The sequence below is a fragment of the Aotus nancymaae genome, unplaced genomic scaffold (assembly GCF_030222135.1).
Source record: "Aotus nancymaae isolate 86718 unplaced genomic scaffold, 86718_ANA_hifiasm-v0.15.2.pri h1tg000014l, whole genome shotgun sequence".
Taxonomy (NCBI): Eukaryota; Metazoa; Chordata; class Mammalia; order Primates; family Aotidae; genus Aotus; species Aotus nancymaae.
In genome coordinates this window covers 39,712,340-39,731,164 of record NW_026988425.1, presented here as the reverse complement: position 1 = coordinate 39,731,164, position 18,825 = coordinate 39,712,340, and the positions used below count along the sequence as shown (strand labels likewise).

General features: G+C 41.7%; 1 protein-coding gene across 1 annotated transcript; it reads right to left on the bottom strand.

The window, feature by feature from the left end:
• Positions 1-4,574: 4,574 nt before the first annotated feature.
• On the bottom strand, positions 4,575-18,616 carry PTGER4 (prostaglandin E receptor 4). Its single transcript, XM_012460049.2, has 3 exons — positions 18,045-18,616; positions 16,692-17,607; positions 4,575-6,509 (listed from the first exon to the last, which is right to left on the bottom strand). Exons 2-3 carry the CDS (start codon positions 17,562-17,564, stop codon positions 5,910-5,912), a joined length of 1,473 nt encoding a protein of 490 aa, XP_012315472.1. The 5' UTR covers positions 17,565-17,607; positions 18,045-18,616; the 3' UTR covers positions 4,575-5,909.
• Between the last annotated feature and the right edge of the window lie 209 nt (positions 18,617-18,825).

Genomic DNA, 18,825 nt, shown 5'->3' with positions numbered 1-18,825 from the left:
GAAAAACTACAGAGTAAAGGCTGTTTATATAATAAAGGCTTTGTTCTTTTCTTTCTTATCACTTTTCAAAATAATTAGTTTGCTCCTTAGAATCCTCCAAAGGTGACCATTGAGGTATTTTGTTTTGTTGTATCGTTATAAAGTAATACATTGTTTCAATTCATAATTCATAATTTGACACATTTTAATCTCTATAGTTACTGTTTTTATTGATGGCATATACATCCTGAACTTTAGCAGATAATACTAAGTTCAGTTTTCAAACTGCTTTTTTCAATTTTATACTCCCAAGAACAGTATGATTTTTGAAGCATACTTGGTATTTTCATACTTATATATTTTGCAAATATTATTGGAGTATAAGGGTATATTATTGTGGTTTCACTGCTGTTTCTTCATTTTTAAAAATTTAGGACATTAAGTACTGATATTGTACTACAGATGAGTATAACTTAGCTCTCTTGTATTTCCCCAATATATTTACTACTTTTGCCTTAATTCTCAGTATAATTATAATTTAGGTTTCAATCTATAATTATGGTGATGATGATGATGATTATTATTGAATTTTAGAGATAGGGTCTTGCTCTGTTGCCCAGGCTGGAGTCCAATGGCACCATCGTGGCTCACTGTAACCTCAGATTCATGGATCAGGAGATCTGCCTGTCTCGGTCTCCCAAGTAGCTAGGACTACAAGCATGTTCCACCATGCCTGGCTAATTTTTAATATTTTTTTTGTAGAAATGGGGTCTCTCACTGTGTTGCCCAGACTGGTCTTGAACTCTGCAAGTGAGACCATTTGTATTTGGTTTTCTGTTTCTGAGTTAGTTTACTTAGGACAGTGGTCTTTAGCTCCATTCATGTTACTGCAGAGGACATGATTTCATTCTTTTTTATGGCTACACAAAAGGAGTTTGTGCAAGCAATCCTGCCTCAGACCCCCAAAGCTTTAGGATTGCAGGCATGAGCCCTTGTACCTGCCTGTATATTCGTTATTTGATATGACTTTTAATTATTACACATAATTTAGTTCATCTTGTATATTATGTTTATTTTGCCTTTCTTCCACCTCTCTTTGTTTTTCATGGAGTCAGTAATTGCCTTTTGTTTATTCATTAGTTTCCTATGTATATAAATTACTAGTTTTTTTAATAGATATATAATATTCTCCTCAATATTGCCAAACATCAAATAATCTGTAAATTTTCCTTCTCTCTCTCTTTTGTTTAACCTTAGAGACACCTTAGAGCCTTCCCTCCTGCCTCAGTCTGGTTTCACTGTGCTCATGGCTTGTTGCAGAGCTGTTGCCTTGACTTGTCTTTCATTGTTCTTGGAATTCTTTTTGCTTCTCCTTTGTATTGAATCCTGTTTCACCCCGTCTCAAGAAAAAGAAATACTTACCTAATTGTTCAGATTTTAGTGTGTAGAGTTGCTGTGGTTAAACGTTCTTAGGAAAAAAGTATGACTGGTGTTCTCTTCTGTCTCTTCCATGGTGGGAAGTGGGGTGGATGGCCTGATAAGGTAAAGGGAATGGATAAATGATTGAATGGTAGCCATGTTGTTAGCAGGACCAGAGGCCCAGCTATCTTTCTGTCTTCCTTTCTGCCAAGGTACTTCCAGTTTGGGGCTAAAGCACCAGCTGTAACCCAGAGAAACCCCACAGTAAGCAATGAGACCAAATGCTCTCTCTTGCTGTAAGTCTCTTATTTTCTCGGATCCATTTCTCCTGTGTCTCGATGACAATCTTGAGATCATAATTGCAGCATCTTAGACTCAGGCTTGGATGTGGGGAAAAGGGCTTGAGGTGCGGGCAGTATTGGAAGAAAGCAAACATGGTTTTGTTCTGAGACTAGTACAAGTAGTTAAGGAAAAATGAATGTTTGTGTAATGCAGATTTTTCTGTATTAACATATGAGGCCATATGCAGAGCTAACAGTAAATATTACCGTGCCTTGACTTTTCCATGCCCCTTTTGTATTAGTGCCCCTAAGAGAAAACTTGTGGAGAGGGCTAGCTATGATTTGGGTAAGAACTCTTGAATTCTGTGGTCCCTTGGTCAAAGTACAATTTTAGTTTATATTTTATCATTTTATTTTAGATTTGGGGGGTACATGTGCTTGTTACATGGGTATATTGCATACTGGTGGGGATTGGGCTTTAGTGTACCCAATGTCCAAATAGTGAACATGGTACCCAGAAGGTTATTCTTCAACCCTTGCTCCCCCCAGCATCTGTTGTTCCATCTTTATGACCATGGGTACCATAAGTGAGAACATGCAGTATTTGGTTTTCTGTTTCTAAGTTAGTTCACTTAGGACAGTGGTCTCTACCTCCATTCTTGTTGGTGCAAAGGACATGGACATGATTTCATTCTTCTTTTTGGCTGCACCAAGTACCATTTTTTTTCTTTTTTGGGACGGAGTCTCACAGGCTGGAGTGCAGTGGCCGATCTTGGATCACTGCAACCTCCGTCTCCCAGGTTCAAGTGATTCTTCTGCCTCAGCCTCCCAAGGTAGTTGGGTGCACATCACCATGCCTGGTTGATTTTTGTATTTTTTTTTTTTTTGGGACAGAGTCTCACTGTGTCGCCCAGGCTGGAGTGCAGTCACATGATCTCAGCTCACTGCAACCTCTGCTTCCTGGGTTCAAGCAATTCTCCTACCTCAGCCTCCCAAGTAACTGGGACTACAGGTGCCCACCACCACGCGTGGCTGAGTTTTGTATTTTTAGTAGAGATGGGATTTCACTTGTTGGCCAGGCTGGTCTTGAACTCCTGACCTCGTGATCCACCTGTCTCGGCTTCCCAAAGTGCTGGGATTACAGGCATGAGCCACCGTGCCCAGCCAATTTTTGTATTTTTAGTAGAGACAGGGTTTCACCATGTTGACCATCCTGGTCTGGAACTCTTGACCTCAAGTGATCCACCTGCCTTGGCTGCCCAAAGTGCTGGGATTACAGGCGGGAGCCACTGCGCTTGGCCTAAAGTACCATTTTAATAGTCCTGCAAATCAATTTTTTCTAACACTTGATCTAATTGGTTATATTATCTCAAAGATTACAAGATAGTGTTAAAATTACCTTCTTGTCTGTTATATCCTTTTTAGAACAGAGAGGATTTACTAGTAACCAATTAGACAATCAGAAGTTTCCTGTGTAGAAAATTTGAAGTTCTCTAAATGGTCTGGAACAAGTGTCCCATAGAAAGAACAAAAAGTAATCTTTGCATTGCATAGCTGTTATTTACAAACATGGAATAGATGACTGAGCAATGCTGAAATTCATTTTGCTTTGTTGCTATTTTAAGAATAAACCAGACTCAACAATAAAAAAGACACTTGCCTCCAAAATTCATTTGTTGAAGCCCCAACCCCCATTGTGACTATATTTGGAGAGAGGGTCTTTAAGGGGGTTATTAAAGTTAAATGAGATCATAAGGGTGGGACCCTAATCCAGTATGATTGATGTCCTTATAAGGAGAGAGAGAGACATCAGGGATGTGCTCACTTCAAAATAAATGTCTGTTGTTTAAGCCACCCCTCTGTGGTATTTTGTTATGGCAGCCTTAGGTGACTAATGCAGATACATAACTCACTTAAAAAAATGAACAAAAATTTGCATTTAAAAATGTGAAAATGGCCAGGCATGGTGGCTCATGCCTGCAATCCCAGCACTTTGGGAAGCCATGGTGGGCAGACTGCTTGAGTCTAGAAGTTTGATTTTTTTTTTTTTTTTTTTCTTTTTAGAGCCTAGGAGTTTGAGACCAGCCATGGCTAACATGGCAAAACCTTGTCTCTCCTAAAAATACAAAATATAGCCGGGCATGGTAGTTCACACCTGTAATTCCAGCTAGTCTGGAGGCTGAGGCATGAGAATTTCTTGAACCTGGGAGGTGGAGGTTGCAGTGAGCTGAGATCATGCCACTGTACTCCAGTCTGGGTGACAGAGCAAGACTCTGTCTCAAAAAAAAAAAAAAAAAAAAAAAAGGCAGTTTTAAACATTGCAAAATTTAAAATATGCTAATTTTTAGTGATAATTATTTTAGTCCTTTATATGTCACAAGTTAAGCATAACATTCTCTCCTCCACCATCCATACAAACTGGAGGCTTTGAGTAAAGTGTCATTCTTTACTAAGTGCATTCAAGACTTTGTACTTTTCTTGCAATATTTCTTTAAAATTATTTCACAATAAATTGAAAAAATAAGTGCGGTGGCTCATGCCTGTAATCCCAGCACTTTGGGTGGGTGAAGCGGGTGGATCACCTGAAGTTGGGAGCTCAAGACTACCCTGACCAACATGGAAAAACCCCATCTCTACTAAAAACACAAAAGTAGCCAGGCGTGGTGGCACATGTCTGTAATCCCAGCTACTCGGGAGGCTGAGGCAGGAGAATCGCTTGAACCGGGGAGGCGAAGGTTGTGGTGAGCTGAGATTGTGCCATTGCACTCCAGCCTGGGCAACAAGAGTGAAGCTCTGTCTCAAAATAAATAAATACAAAAGGTATAGATGGTGACCTGAAACAACAACAACAAAAACCCCCACAAGTTTTCCCAAATTGAGGATGTACAACTCAGATTGAATGTATATATTTATTATAATCTCCAAAATAATTTCACTTGGTACAACTGCTTCTTAAAACCATATCAATATCAGGCTCAGAATTTAATTACAACAAGCAATTCACAAAAAACACTTTGAGCAACAAAACATGCTTAATATTTCTTTGAGAAAGATCTTTCACATATGTGTACAGCATCACTGCAAGTTACACAACACTGTTACAAGGTGACCATTAAGTGCCCTGATTCTGCACTTCTGACATACATGAAAGGCTAATGTAACCACATTTGGGAATCCTTCTACATCTCAAAATAAAGCTCTTTATGATGCAACTTGCCGTCCTTTTAAATTTTAAAAGATACTCTTGGTCATTCCGTAGGAAAATAAAACTACACACACTTTGAGAGAAGCTGCTTAGATTTAAAACATTTATTTTAGACACTTCAGTTATGGGTTATTCATTATAGACTTTTAAAAATTTATGTTATGTTTAAGAAAGTACCAATTAGTGAGGGGAAAAGTTGAAAATATTTACCAGCATGTTAGGTTCTCCAGAAATCAGAGTTTTCTGGACAAATACATGTAATATCACTAAACAATTTTCACTATGTATTTTATACATAGCCTAGAAAGAATATTTTGGACTGTAATTTTCACATCTTAAATACTATTTTTTCTTTATCTCTTTGATAATACTAAACTCTCTTAAAAATTTGAATCTATTTTATAGATAACAATCTAACTATGAATTTTCAACTTTGACTCGAACTTGTTCATGAAAATAACATCTGCAACTTCAGCTGGTTATACTGGAAGGAGAGGGATTGCGATAATTTTATTATACCTTGTATTAACAATAAACCTTCTCACAGAGAAGAAAATACTTTAAATACCTTAAATCATATTTACAACAATAAAAATTCACATTTCATGCTTTAGTGAGACACTTAAATCATCCATTAGGCAGTCCTCATAGTTTATTGGAATAGAGCCTTTCTAATATCTGGGCCTCTGCTGTGCGCCAAATACGAAGCTCTGGATGCTATGAAAGCAGCCAAACTTCTGCCATCCTCCTATCCAGCAGAAAAACTGAGGATAGATCTTCCCAGGCTTCAAGTTGTGACCACAGTCCCCTGTCATACTGGGGTAGCAACCGATGTGCTGCGGGCCTCAGGACCCATGTGAATCAACTTGATTGTTTGAAAAGTGCTCAAAAGCCAGGATGTTCTCTAATGTGAGTTGTAGGATGAAGATAGCCCTTCTGAGCACAGCTAAATGTGACATGTATGTGTCTATTGCACAGGATTTTATAAGGGTCCAGAAACAGTATTGTATTTCTTTCCTTACCTATTATATACATTTTTCTGATAAGTTCAGTGTTTCACTGGGAAATGTGACTTGCAGGGAGCTCTCCCTAGGGACAGGCCCAGCCCTGCTGCTCCCACCAACCTTATCCACCAGTAGGACACTCTCTGAGTCCTGACCCTGTGAAGAGTCCGAGGTCTCTGATATTCGCAAAGTCCTCAGTGAGGTGGTATCTTCCTGGGCCAGGCCCATGCCGGGCACACCTGGAAGCAAATTCCTGCCTCCAAGGCCATTTTCACTGAGGTCTGGCAGTGAGAGGTCTGGCAGGAAGGTCTGAGATGTGCTGCTGATCTCCTTCAGCTCCCGGGAGAGGAAGGAGCGAGAGTGGCCTGACATGGCAGAAGATGTCCTTCGACTGTCTGAGCAGTGCTGTCCGGAGCGCGCTCTGCGGGACCCGCCAATGCGGCAGAAGAGGCATTTGATCTTCTCTATTGCTTTACTGAGCACTGTCTTTCTCAAGAGGATATATATCCAGGGGTCCAGGATGGGGTTCACAGAAGCAATTCGGATGGCCTGCAAATCTGGATTTTTACTGACTTCTCGCTCCAAACTTGGCTGATATAACTGGTTGACGAATACTCGCACCTGCATAAGTGAGATTCCCCACATTTAGATTTCAATGATTAATCAATTGGGAAAAACATATAAATGCTACATCTACCTTAGCAAGATTAGGAAGCTGCCTTCCTTTCTGGTAATAAATTCCAGGAAAAGAGAAGGCTACATCATAAGCCTCAGAAAAACCAGCCACGGACTGGGCATGGTGGCTCATGCCTGTAATCCTAGCTCTTTGGGAGGCTGAGGCAGGTGGATCACTTGAGGTCACGAGTTCGAGACAAGGATGAGCAACATAGTGAAACCCCATGTCTACTAAAAATACAAAAATTAGCCAGGCATGTTGGTTCATGCCTATAATCCCAGCACTTTGGGAGGCCAAGGCGGGCGGATCACTTGAGGTCAGGAGTTTGAGACCATCCTGTCCAACATGGTGAAACCCCATCTCTATTAAAAATACAAAAATTAGCCAGGTGTGGTGGCATGCGCCTGTAATACCAGCTACTCATGAGGCTAAGGCAGGAGAATCGTTTGAACCAGGAGAGAGAGGTTGCAGTGAGCTGAGATGGTGCCACTGCACTCCAGCCAGGGTGACAGAGCAAGAATCTGTCTGAAAAAGAAAGAAAAACCAGCCACTGCAAAAATGCACTTACATGTTCTGAGTTAGTATAGCTTTAATATTTTTGTAACTATCTTATGATTATCTTCCCTAGAGCAAAGACAGTATACAAAAATGCAATGTGAGTGCAGGTAACATATGTATAAAGTATTCTTGAGAAGGATTTTATCGACTTTATTTCTGTAAGTGCTTTTCAGTTTTTGTAATTCTAATGAAGTAACTTCTCTCCAAAGCTACTGATTTCTCTTATCCCAGGTATTTCACATAATTTAAAGGAAACTCACTTTATAAGTCAATTTACCATCTAATCATCAGAACAAGGCTAAGATTCTTTAGTTTAATCTAGAAAGAATATGGTGAAAACTTTTACACCAACAGCAGGATCTCCTGTCATTCAGAATGACCAGAGAATAGTTTTTATTTTCTCTATGATTCTTTTCCCCAGTTATAATAATCATGATGGATGAGTGGGAATTTGCCAAATTCAGAAGGAAGGACATAACATTTTAAATAGAGGTAGCTCCATGTGCAAAGTCATGGAGGAATGAAATGATATATCAACATTTGGGAACTTCAAATGATTCAGCGAATGGAGCATGAATTTGTGTATCATTTTATTCCTTAGAAGAAAATGGCATTTGTTAAATGTACATGTATATATTTTTTGAGACAGGGTCTCGCTCTGTTGCCCAGGCTGGAGTGCATTGCTCACTGCAGCCTTGACCTCCCAGGCTCCAGCAATCCTCCTGCCACAGCCTCCTGAGTAGCTGGGACTACAGGTGTGTGCCACGATGCCGGGCTAATTGTTATTATTTTGGTAGAGATGAGGTCTCTTTATGTTGCCTAGGCTGATCTTGAACTCTTGAGCTCAAGCGATCTGCCCGCCACAGTCTCCCAAAGTACTAAGATTACAGGAGTCAGCCACTATGCTCAGCGTCAAATTTACTCTTAAAGTATTATTATTTTTTTGACTAGATACTACTTCTAATTCCACTAGGATAATTTATATAAAAATCTCATCTGTAATTCACATAGAAATAGTAGTATAGAAATAAAGATAATTGCCATCTATCTTTAGTGATTATTTAGTAATTACTTCTTGCCTTTAGTAATTATTTTAGGAAGAAATAGAAATGCAGTTCTACCTCATTGATCCAGCATCGTCCAGGAATGAGTTTAATATAAGCTTAATTTTGCAGATTAATGAAAATGTATTTCTTTGAATATTTTAAATTTCCTTCTTTCATTCAAATTGTTGAAAATCTTTCTGAAGTATTCCAACCCAAATACTGTTACATCCAGTAAGTGCCAAAGGAAAGCAGGCAAGAGAAGAGGTTGAGTCTCACAGTCAAGGAACATACATAAAAACCATTAAAAGGAGCAACAAAAACTCACAAAAGCATAGCTGGAGCCATTTAAGTAGGGGCAAATATCTCTAACAAGACTTGAGGACACTGCCGCCTTACTATATACAGCGTAACAGTGAATGTCTCATGGTGTATGATTCACCTAGAACAGGGATAGTTTAGTTGAGGCTGATGTCAGTTCACAATGGAAAAGGCGATTCATTGACCATTTGCATGCGTTCCTATGGCACTTACTAGATGTAACAGTATTTGGGTTGGAATAATTCAGAAAGATTTTCAACAATTTGAATAAAAGAAGGAAGTTTAAAATATTCCCAAAAATACATTTCATTAATCTGCAAAATCACACATATATTAAACTTATTCCTGGTCGATGCTGGATCAATGAGGTAGAACTGCATTTCTATTTCTTCTTTAACTGGAATTTAGATCTTAATTAGCTGCAGGTCTATGATCCTCTATCACAAGATTTTTGTTCATTTCATTTGTTATTGCTTTGTTGTTATTTACTTGTTTTGTTTTGAGAACTTAAACTAACTGCAAAATCTGACCTAAACTTATTTTGGCAGCTAAAACCGAACTGAACAGACTGTGAAGCCATTTAGTTCAATTTATTCCACTTAGAGTAATATTCCTACGTTCTGGTCCAAGGGTACTATTCCAGTTCTGAAGGGAATGTTACATATTTTGCAGTATATTATTGATTACTTTTCTAAAAGCCAAGAAATTCTGAATTCTGAAACTCATCTTCCCCTAAATATTTTGGATAAGGAATCTTGGAGAATAAAATAGTCAAATGCCTCTAACCAAGATGAAGTTAATATCTTGATATTTGGAATACAGCTAAATCAAGAATGAAACTAGAATGAACAGCATTATGTGAGATCATCTCTTAAAATACTTTTAGAAACTATGCTGGGATAAATGATAATATTAAGGCAAAGCATACTTGATTTAAAAAATATCTTTACAAAAACTAGTAAAAAAAGCATCTTGCTTTCTTCCTTCCATAAGCTCTCAGGTCTTCAGCTATGCCTGGAAACTCAGCAGTTCCCTCAACTCTACAGGCCTTTTCTCAGATGAGGTGTTTGTTTCTGAGACCCAGAGGTTTTGAGGAATTTATGATGTCCCCAGCCCTGTTGGTGGCAGAGTCTAGTCTGGACCTTCACGTTGCATTTCATGATCTACCAATCTGGGTTTCTGTCTAATGATTATTTCCTGACAATGGAATTATTGGTAAAAAGCATGAGGTCTATATTTTACTCACATTACACACTATGTTCCCAAGGGTAGAAGAAACGATGGATTTAAATCTGTTAGTATCAAGTCCTGTGTGTTGTCTCTACAAGACCTACGGCCTGGTTTATGCGAACTTGAGCCTTTAAGCCACTAGGTGGCAGTGTTGCTCCACTTGATAGTTTCTGGTCCTCGCCCTCCCTAACAAGCACTGTGTAAAGCCATTTCCGAGTATCACAGAACAGAATTTTGGTTAAGTCTCACCTTGACGTTTCTGAGATTTTTAATATTGGAAATGTTTTATTGCTGGTTGCTTCTCCTACCATTACCTCAAAGGAAACATGGCTACTACTGAAAGGAAGAAAATTTTTGAACAGTTAAAATGGAATGGAATTTATAGCTATTTAAAGAAGTACAAGTTAGCATTTTATTTTAAAATTTCTGTGACCTTTTAGAAAAGTCGGAATGTGGTAAAACAATCAATAATAAGTTTTCATAATCAAAGGTGATGAGAAGCAAGGAAAGAATAATTTCTGTGCCTCATCTCATCCACAGCAGCAATGGATTTTTGACTAGTATAGAAGGGAATGAAAGGAGGCTATATTAAAAGTATGCTCTATTTTAGAGTTCCATGGGGGAGGAAAAGCTTATAATTAATACAAGCCACTGAACCTGGTCATTCAATGTCTTTTCAATAAAGGGGAGTTCACAGGGAGCAAAAGTATGAGTTTAAAAAGCAAAAGTCCAAATTCAGGAAAAAACATCCTGATAAGTTGGTCAAATTGAAAAGAATCAGTATGAGTTTTACTTTGCAACATATCTCAATGGAGACTTACTTCAAGTAGGAAAGAAAAAAGGCAAAATGAACAAAAACTCCATGCATTTTGCAATGTTTGAAAACATATAGCAACCTCTGCATCACTTTAAATAGGCTACTTGATTTACTGTTTCCAAGAGGGCAGGGAGAACCCCAGTTGAGATGGGAATGTCTGGAGTAGTGCTTCGATGTTATGTGAGGAGGTGAAAGCACTTTTCGGAATTCTTGTCCAACAGGCCCTATATGTTACATGAATAAACAAGTTCAGGCAGTTTTCAGTGTTGGAAGAATATGTTGCTGATAAAACAGATCCTCTGAGTCAGGATGGAAAAAAAAACGCTTAACATACTAAGGCCAGGCGCGATGGTTCACTTCTGTAATCCCAGCACTTTGAGAGGCCGAGGCGGGCAGATCACGTGAGGTCGGGAGTTCGAGACCAGCCTGACCAAAATGGAGAAAACCCGTCTCTACTAAAAATACAAAATTAGCCGGGCATGGTGGTGCATGCCTGTAATCCCAGCTACTTGGGAGGCTAAGGGCAGGAGAATCACTTGAACCTGGGAGGCAGAGGTTATGGGTAAGCTAAGACCGTGCCATTGCATTCTAGCCTGGACAACAAGAGCGAAACTCCATCTCAAAAAAAAAAAAAAGAAAAGAAAAGAAATAAAACAACTCATTGAATACAAACCAACACATTCCTTTCTTCCAAGTTTAAGTCTTTTTTTTTAAATAGCTGCTGATGTGTACATGTGGTTTGTTGTTAATATTGGCATATCATAGTATTCTAAACTATCTATTTTATTTTATTTTAGACAAGGTCTCACTCTGTCACCCAGGCTGGAGTCCTGTGGTACAAACATAGCTCACTGCAGCCTCAACCTCCTGGGCTCAAGTGATCCTCCAGACTCAACCTTCCAAGTAGCTGGGACCACAGGCACATGTCACCACTCCCAGCTAATTTTTAAAATTATGTTATTCATGCTTTTTTAGGATGATTAGAGATTAGGATTCAGGAGCAGTGGAACATAACTTGGAGAAAATGCAATAAGTTCAGAAGAAAATGTGGTGACAAGAAAGCTGTAAGGAGGCTATATGCTGTAGACATAAATGCCTGAGCTTTGGAATCAAACAAGCCTCTGTTCAAATACTGGCTCTGCTCCAGGAGCAGAGTTTGACATACGTACGAATTACTAAAGTGCTTAGTACAGTGCCAAGCGTATAACACATACGTTGACTCTCATTACTTTTTTTAACCCATATGCGGAAGCTTGCCTGGTGTGGAATAAATCAATAATTTGAAAACTGTAGCTTAGAGGTAGCTTTGGGATATGGTTAATAATATGCTATCAAAAACTCGTACTTCCTACTTAATAATCTATTTGCAGGGAATGTTGAAGAAAGAATGTTGAACTCTTGATTAGACAGATTTATAAATTGACTGTCAAAACAGTAGTGCTGGCTGGGCGCGGTGGCTCACGCCTATAATCCCAGCACTCTGAGAGGCCGAGGCGGGTGGATCACGAGGTCAAGAGATCGAGACCATCCTGGTCAACAAGGTGAAACCCCGTCTCTACTAAAAATACAAAAAATTAGCTGGGCATGGTGGCGCACGCCTGTAGTCCCAGCTACTCGGGAGGCTGAGGGAGGGTTCTGCTTGAACCCGGGAGGCAGAGGTTGCGGTGAGCCGTGATCGCGCCATTGCACTCCAGCCTGGGTAACAAGAGCGAAACTCCGCCTCAAAAAAACAAAACAAAACAAAAACAGTAGTGCTTTCCAGTAAGTGACAAGATCTGTAGCTGGATTTGAGTGTGTGCTACTTGTTCTGTTCCAAGCACATAAAAGGAATTATCTGTGTGTGCTCAGTTATCCTGCTGCCTTGTGAAGAGTCCAAAACTGACATAGCTGTTACTAGAAGTTCTTATCACTTTCTTTTTTCAAGTAAAGAATAATGGAAAGAGTTCTTGACTGCATGGTGGTATAGGAGAGCTTGGTTCTTACTCCTTCTAGGCCACTAACTGGCCATTGGTAGAAGGCAAGTTAAATCTCTACAGGCTTTATAGGTCAACTTCTATACTGAATGTTTCTGAAGTTTGTTTTTTTTTTTTTAGCTCTCATTTTGAATATTCTAGTAGGAGACTACAAGAATCACTTCAGTGCTGAGAAAAAAAAATCTTGTTAGGAGATATTCAATACAAACAAATGGACAGGTCAGCAAAACATGGGGAAATGAGCATTAGACTAGGACTCACTTATAGCTACCCTGTAAGTTGCAGAATGATATAAATCTTTCATTTGCAGCTGGGGAAACTGAGGTGTAGAAGAGAGAGTGAAAATACTGGTCAGCCCTACTTTGTCCTTAGAGCTTTTCAAGATACAAATGAAATGCCAGATGTGGAAATAACTTACTTTTATGTTACTCAATAGTCTTCACATTACTACTACTGGGTCTGCAATTTCATGATATGACTTAAAACCTGCTTCTAGGCATCAACAGTTTTTTAAACTTAGCTAAATTTATTTGAACGAATCCAGTCTTTTGTAGATTCTGTTGTAGTCATATCCACATTTATGGCATTTCTCTTGTATGTATAGATGTGCTTTGTACTCATCTGACATCCTGTCAGTTGTTTTATGACTCCACTTCCAGTTTGCCTACAGTAAACAAAAGTATATCTATTTACAAAGTTTTCATCTGTCCTTATAAACTTGTGCTGATCAAAAATACTGGTGAAAGCTTTATAGAGACAACTTGTTTATAGTAAGGAACCAAATAAACACTCACAGGAAGTATTTTCCTAAGGACCTAAGTTTTACCTCACCAAGGCAGAAGATTAATCAAATTAGCCATTCTGCTCCTAGCTAAGATGAATATTTGTTACTTCAGAGCAAAAAAATTAAAAGAAACAAGTAAGCAATAAATAACAGTCTTGGGTTGCCTGTGCATGGGGGAAAATGCCCTTCCAAACCCTATAATGTAACTGTTTAGCCCTGAGGCAAAGTTTGTTATAATCATCATCTTAATATTCATTAGTAACTGCAAAATTAGGCACTAGTAATTCATCTAGCTACAGCATTTAACACCAGGACCTTAGGAGGCTGTCTTGCTTGCATAGTTTTGAAGGATGAAATCCTTTTTGTTTATCGTAAGTGTAGACTCTCACTTCTCCAGCCTCTCCTATATTAAAAAAACAAAACAAAACCCTGAGACTGGTTATAAATAGAATGGACAAAATGACAAGAACCACCTACCCACTACATCTTGTCATGTGGTGTTCCTCGTAGATCATACTTACACCTTCTCTGTTCATTGATTATGACCCAGATCAAAGAATTTGGCAGGTTCAGCACAGTTCCTTATATCCACAACTAATATCGCAAACTTTCTCAAATTTCCATTCCAATCTTAGCTCTATTTATGAAACATGTATATTTTGGATAGCAAATTAAAATTCATTTTTTATACTAAACTCAATGCCACCCCCGCTTTAAGATCCACTGTAGCTCTTTCTTCCCTGGTATCCAAGAGGCAAAACCTTGGCTGCTTTTCAGTGGCTGTTTGTTTTCCTTATGTATTGTGTCAAGCTTTCTGAAATTCCAAGTAAACTATATTTGCTTTGTTAGCCTTTCCAAAGCATTTTAAATGATTCCAACTCTTTGATTTTCCTTAAATGGGATTAGGAAGCACTTGATTTGATAAAATTAGATGCTTCATTAGTTTCTTTGGAACTGAAGATAGGCTCAACTGCTTTCAATGTCAGAGAGTTCTGAAGCTTTAATCTTAATTTGTAATATGAATATGAAAACATGCAAAAAGGAAGTTGTAAAAGTAAGCCAAGGAAGACTGTATTTGCAGAAGGGTTTTTGATTACTTCAGTAATTGCTGAGTTGTTGAGGGGTGGTAGTACAATGACCTCATCATTTATCACTGATTTATAATAAAACTGAGTCTGAAATTAGATTTTAGTAGCCAAAACTAAAGGCTACAAACTGATGCTACTGCTACTTGTAGGATTTCTTATTTCTCACAACGCTATATATAAATGCTTGACTAATGGTATTACTTCTTAAAAGAGGTAGTTTCAATTTTCAGGTTAAGATTACTTAAAATATTACGACATGTTACTGACATTATACAGTTGGATAGTATTTCTTGTTAGTTAAAATGTTGTTAATCTGCAACCACAAATATAGCTCCTATAATTTCTTGCCTCTAGGTCCTCAAATAATTTCAAGGCTTTGTGATAAGGGCCCTGAATCTTAAGGCCAGGTCTACCACTTCAGCCCATGAGGTGAATTAAGCCTTGTATGCCTCTCTAGATGTTGGAAGAAAATAATTCATCTGTGGCTGTGCCGAAATCCATAGCTTCACATGCTTACTTCCAACCAAAACACATTCATAAAGAATGTGCATGTTGCTAACCTTCTAATTCTAATTCGTCAGTCCCTTTAAGTGGATGTTCTGAAAATAACAAGCATTCACTTTGTCATTTACTGTTCTGTAAAACATAAGGCAGAGGCCAAGGAACAGGAGCAGAGTTGTTTCTTCCAAAATCTCACTTTATTCTGTGTTGCCATTACAGACAGTAAAATATATTTATGTGGCTCAAGTGTGACTTAACTGTGTAAATTATATTGGGTCCTGGAATGGCTTAAAGGCTCTTATGGCCAATTATATTTACTTCTGTTTATATGAATTGGCAAGAAGCTACTGTATTCTGGCTCTCAGCCACCTCTAAGTTCCTTCCATTTACAGTCACTTTTATCAGAGATACAATATTTTTACATCAAAGGTCCCTGGACAGTATTAATAAGGAAAAGGAAGGAATAATAGCCCATTACATTTTATTTTCTCTTGTTCCCAATAACCCTAAGAAAGAGCAGTTATTTCTTTTTGAGTTGGTAATTTAGAATTTCCAGGAATGCAGTGTTTTGGGAGATGGAAGAACTCATAACCAGTTGCTTTCAAGAGAAACTCTAGATAAAGTATTGCATTCTTCTGCCCATCTGCTTCTGGTACATTCCATTTTAATGGCAAGCAAAGTAGAGAATGAGGTAGGATTTGAGCCTTTCTGTTTATCATATTTTAAAAGTTAATCCAAAGGTAATTCTTAGATGTTCTAAAAATGAAGTGTGCCAGTACTTCAACCCACGCTTTACAAAGGCCAAAATGAGAAATGCCCTAGGAGGAAGACGTGGTGTAATAACACATGAGCTGGGTCTGGCCTCAGACAGCTCAAGGTCCATTACAAGCTGTGGAGCTGAGGCTTGAAGAAACAAGACAACCATCTCTGAACCTCGGTTTCTCTAAAATGATACTGTACCTTGCATAGCTGTAGAGAATTCAAATTCCATACCCAATGTATATCGGGCCTGTCCATAATTAGTCTCCCTGAGAAACCTTGCTTTCCTGGCCTAGACAGAATGAAAGAAACTGAGTCTGGACCCTACCCTGTGTATGAATTATAATTCGTGTGCTTTCCCAGGGCACACCAAGGTAAAGAGCAGGGAACCTAGCTTGACTGTGTATGTTCTGCTGGATTATTTTAAGCAAATCATTCACTCCCTTGGTAAAGTGAGGGAATTTACACTAAAACACCTCTGATATCTCTTCTAGCTTTAAAATTCTACACAATCCACGGCAGGGGATGGGGGGATCCAAAAAACCTTGCATAAATCAAAACACCAAAAACCCCACTTTCCCTGGAAATGGTTTACAAGGAACAGATCACCATCCCCGATGTTTCAGGTTCTACAGTTCACAGTTTACAGTATGGCGGAGTGGGCTAAGTCACACTACAGCAGGCTCCTCTCCACGTCTAACAGAGGGGTTGGGTGTATTCCTGGAAGACTCAGCCAGTGTCAGGCAGCAAGGGTTAAGGGCTGTGCCGGTGGAGAAAGGAACCCAGGCTTTCGGGAACATAAACTGGCGGCGGGGGGGGGGGGGGGGGGGGGGGGAGGTGCAGGGGCAAAGCATCTGCTTTGTCTCATTAGGGTTAGGACTTCAAAGAGGGTTGGGCCTGCTCTGAGAAACTGAGTGGGGAATCCCAGCCCCGACCTGAAGGAGACACATTCACTGCCAAGGACTCAGAGGGAGAGCGCGGGTGGGGAGCGGGGGAGGCGGAGGAGGGAGGTGGATGCGAGAGAAGGGCCGAGTGGGGCCCCAGGTCACTCACCACGAGCGGGATGGAGCAGATAAGCACCACCAGGGAAGTGGCGATGAGTAAGATGACCATCTGGATCTCCGCGCCCGCGATGCGGCGGAAGCTCCGGCGGCGGCGAAAGTCGCTGAGGCGCGGCAAGACTGGAGAGGCGGCGGGGTGGCCCCGGGAGGCAACCGAGGTCACGGCGGCCGCGGCCCCATGGTGCTGCTCGGTGCCCAGCGAGGTGCGGCGCATGAACTGGCGGTGCATGCGGAGCAGCGCGCCGCACACCAGCACGTTGCAGAGGACGGTGGCCAGAATGAGGAAGGAGCTGAAGCCCGCGTACATGTAGGAGTAGGCGGCGTGCGCCGTCACATTGGTGGTCCAGTCGATGAAGCACCAGGTGTCTGGGTACTGCAGCCGCGAGCTACCGAGGCCCATGTTGGGCAGCGCGCAGAAGAGCACGTTGGACACATAGACGGCAAAGAGCGTGAGGCCCGCCAACCGCTTGTCCACGTAGTGGCTGTAGAAATAGGCGTGGTTGATGGCCAGGTAGCGCTCGACACTCATGGCGCAGATGATGCTGAGGCCGGACAGGCTGAAGAAGAGCAGAATGAAGGTGCTGTACTCGCACAGCGGCCGGCCGCCGGGCCACTGGCCCTTCATGTACGTGGCGATGGTCACCGGGCTCACCAGCAAAGTGCCCAACAGGTCAGTGACAGCCAGCCCACATACCAGTGTGTAGAAGGTCGTCTCCTTCTGCTCCTTGCGCGACTTGCACAGCACTACGATGGCCACCAGGTTGCCCACCACCCCGAAGATGAACATCACCGCCGGGATGGTCACTGGGCTGTTCAGCCGGTCGGGGCTCAAGGAGGCGGACGCATTGACCCCAGGAGTGGACATGATAGTGGCTGGCGATGCGCAGCTTTGGAGTGCAAGGCTGGGTCTGGGGATGGTAGAAGAAAGACAAAGCTACCGTGAGCGGAAATTACCACTTGCAAGGTGTTCGGCCCGCGCCCAAGAAACCGTACACTGCTAAGACAACTCGATCCTACTTTCGGGATTGTAGCCACTTACCAACTGCGGTCACCAAAATCTCCAGGCTCCCGATACGTCCTGCCAGCAGCACACTCTTGCGGACATTAATATTTATAAACTGATCTTTCCATTCCTCTTCCTCCCCCCAACCCAACTCACTCCACAGCCGAGATGAATAAGACCCATCTCAAGGGAAAAGTAGCTCGCTAGTGTTACTCCAGACAGATTCTGGGTCAATAAAATGCTCACTGAAAACAAGTTACAGAAAACAATTTGGAAAGCGCGCTCTTCCCTTCTTCGCCGCATCTCCGCGTTCTCTACCCGTTGACCCCAACGCCATCTCACCTGTAGCGGCAGCAGCGGTGGCAGCCTCTCGAGCCCCCAGGGTCAGCCCTCAGATGTCCTGGACCCGCGTCCAACCTGCCTTCACCTCGTCCCCCTCAGTCTGGAAATTGCCAAACCTTTGGCTTCTCAGAGCCGGTCTCAGTGGCTGCCGACTTTTGGATACTGAGGTCCCAGTTGCCAGCTTCAAAAAACTTGGGAAACAAGAGGGGCAGCGGGATGGGTCGGTGAAGAATGGTGCTGGATTTCTTGTTCGATATTTATTTTTTCCTTCAAAGAAGAGTCCCAGCTTTGCAGTTCCCGCCGGTCTAGTCCGCCGGAGGTCAACGTTCAGGTGTGAGGCCGCGCGCGCAGGTGGCGCGGAGTCTTGGTCCCCAGCTCTGGCCGCCCTCCGCCCCAGCCACCGGCAGCGCGTGCGGCTATCGGAGTTGGCTGCTGCCGCTGAGGCCGCTCTTGGCTACCTGGGGGCGGCTCGGGGTCCACTCCGCCCAAGGCTCTGGCCTGGGGCTGTTCATCGTCCTCTCGGGGTGCCGGACTTGGAGCTCCGCTCTCGCCTTTCCACCCTCTGTACAAACTTTCCTCCTCCTCCAAGTTTCCCTGGCGGAGGCGGAGACAAACCGCGCGCGGCCCGGGCGCCCATTGGCTGGATTGGAAGGGGGCGGAGCGCGTCCTCCCGGAGCAGCCGGGGGTGCGCGACGAGGGGCGGTGTCCGGGCTGGGGCGGGGCTGGGCTGCGCGGGGCGGGCGGCTCCCTTGGTTTTCCCGCCCTAGGAGGTGCGGAGTGG

Excerpts from the sequence above, each read along its gene's own strand:
- PTGER4 (XM_012460049.2), bottom strand. The coding sequence starts at position 17,564 with ATGTCCACTCCTGGGGTCAATGCGTCCGCCTCCTTGAGCCCCGACCGG. Across the intron at positions 6,510-16,691 it reads TCTGCTCCATCCCGCTCGTG|GTGCGAGTATTCGTCAACCA; the intron begins GTGAGTGACCTG and ends TCACTTATGCAG.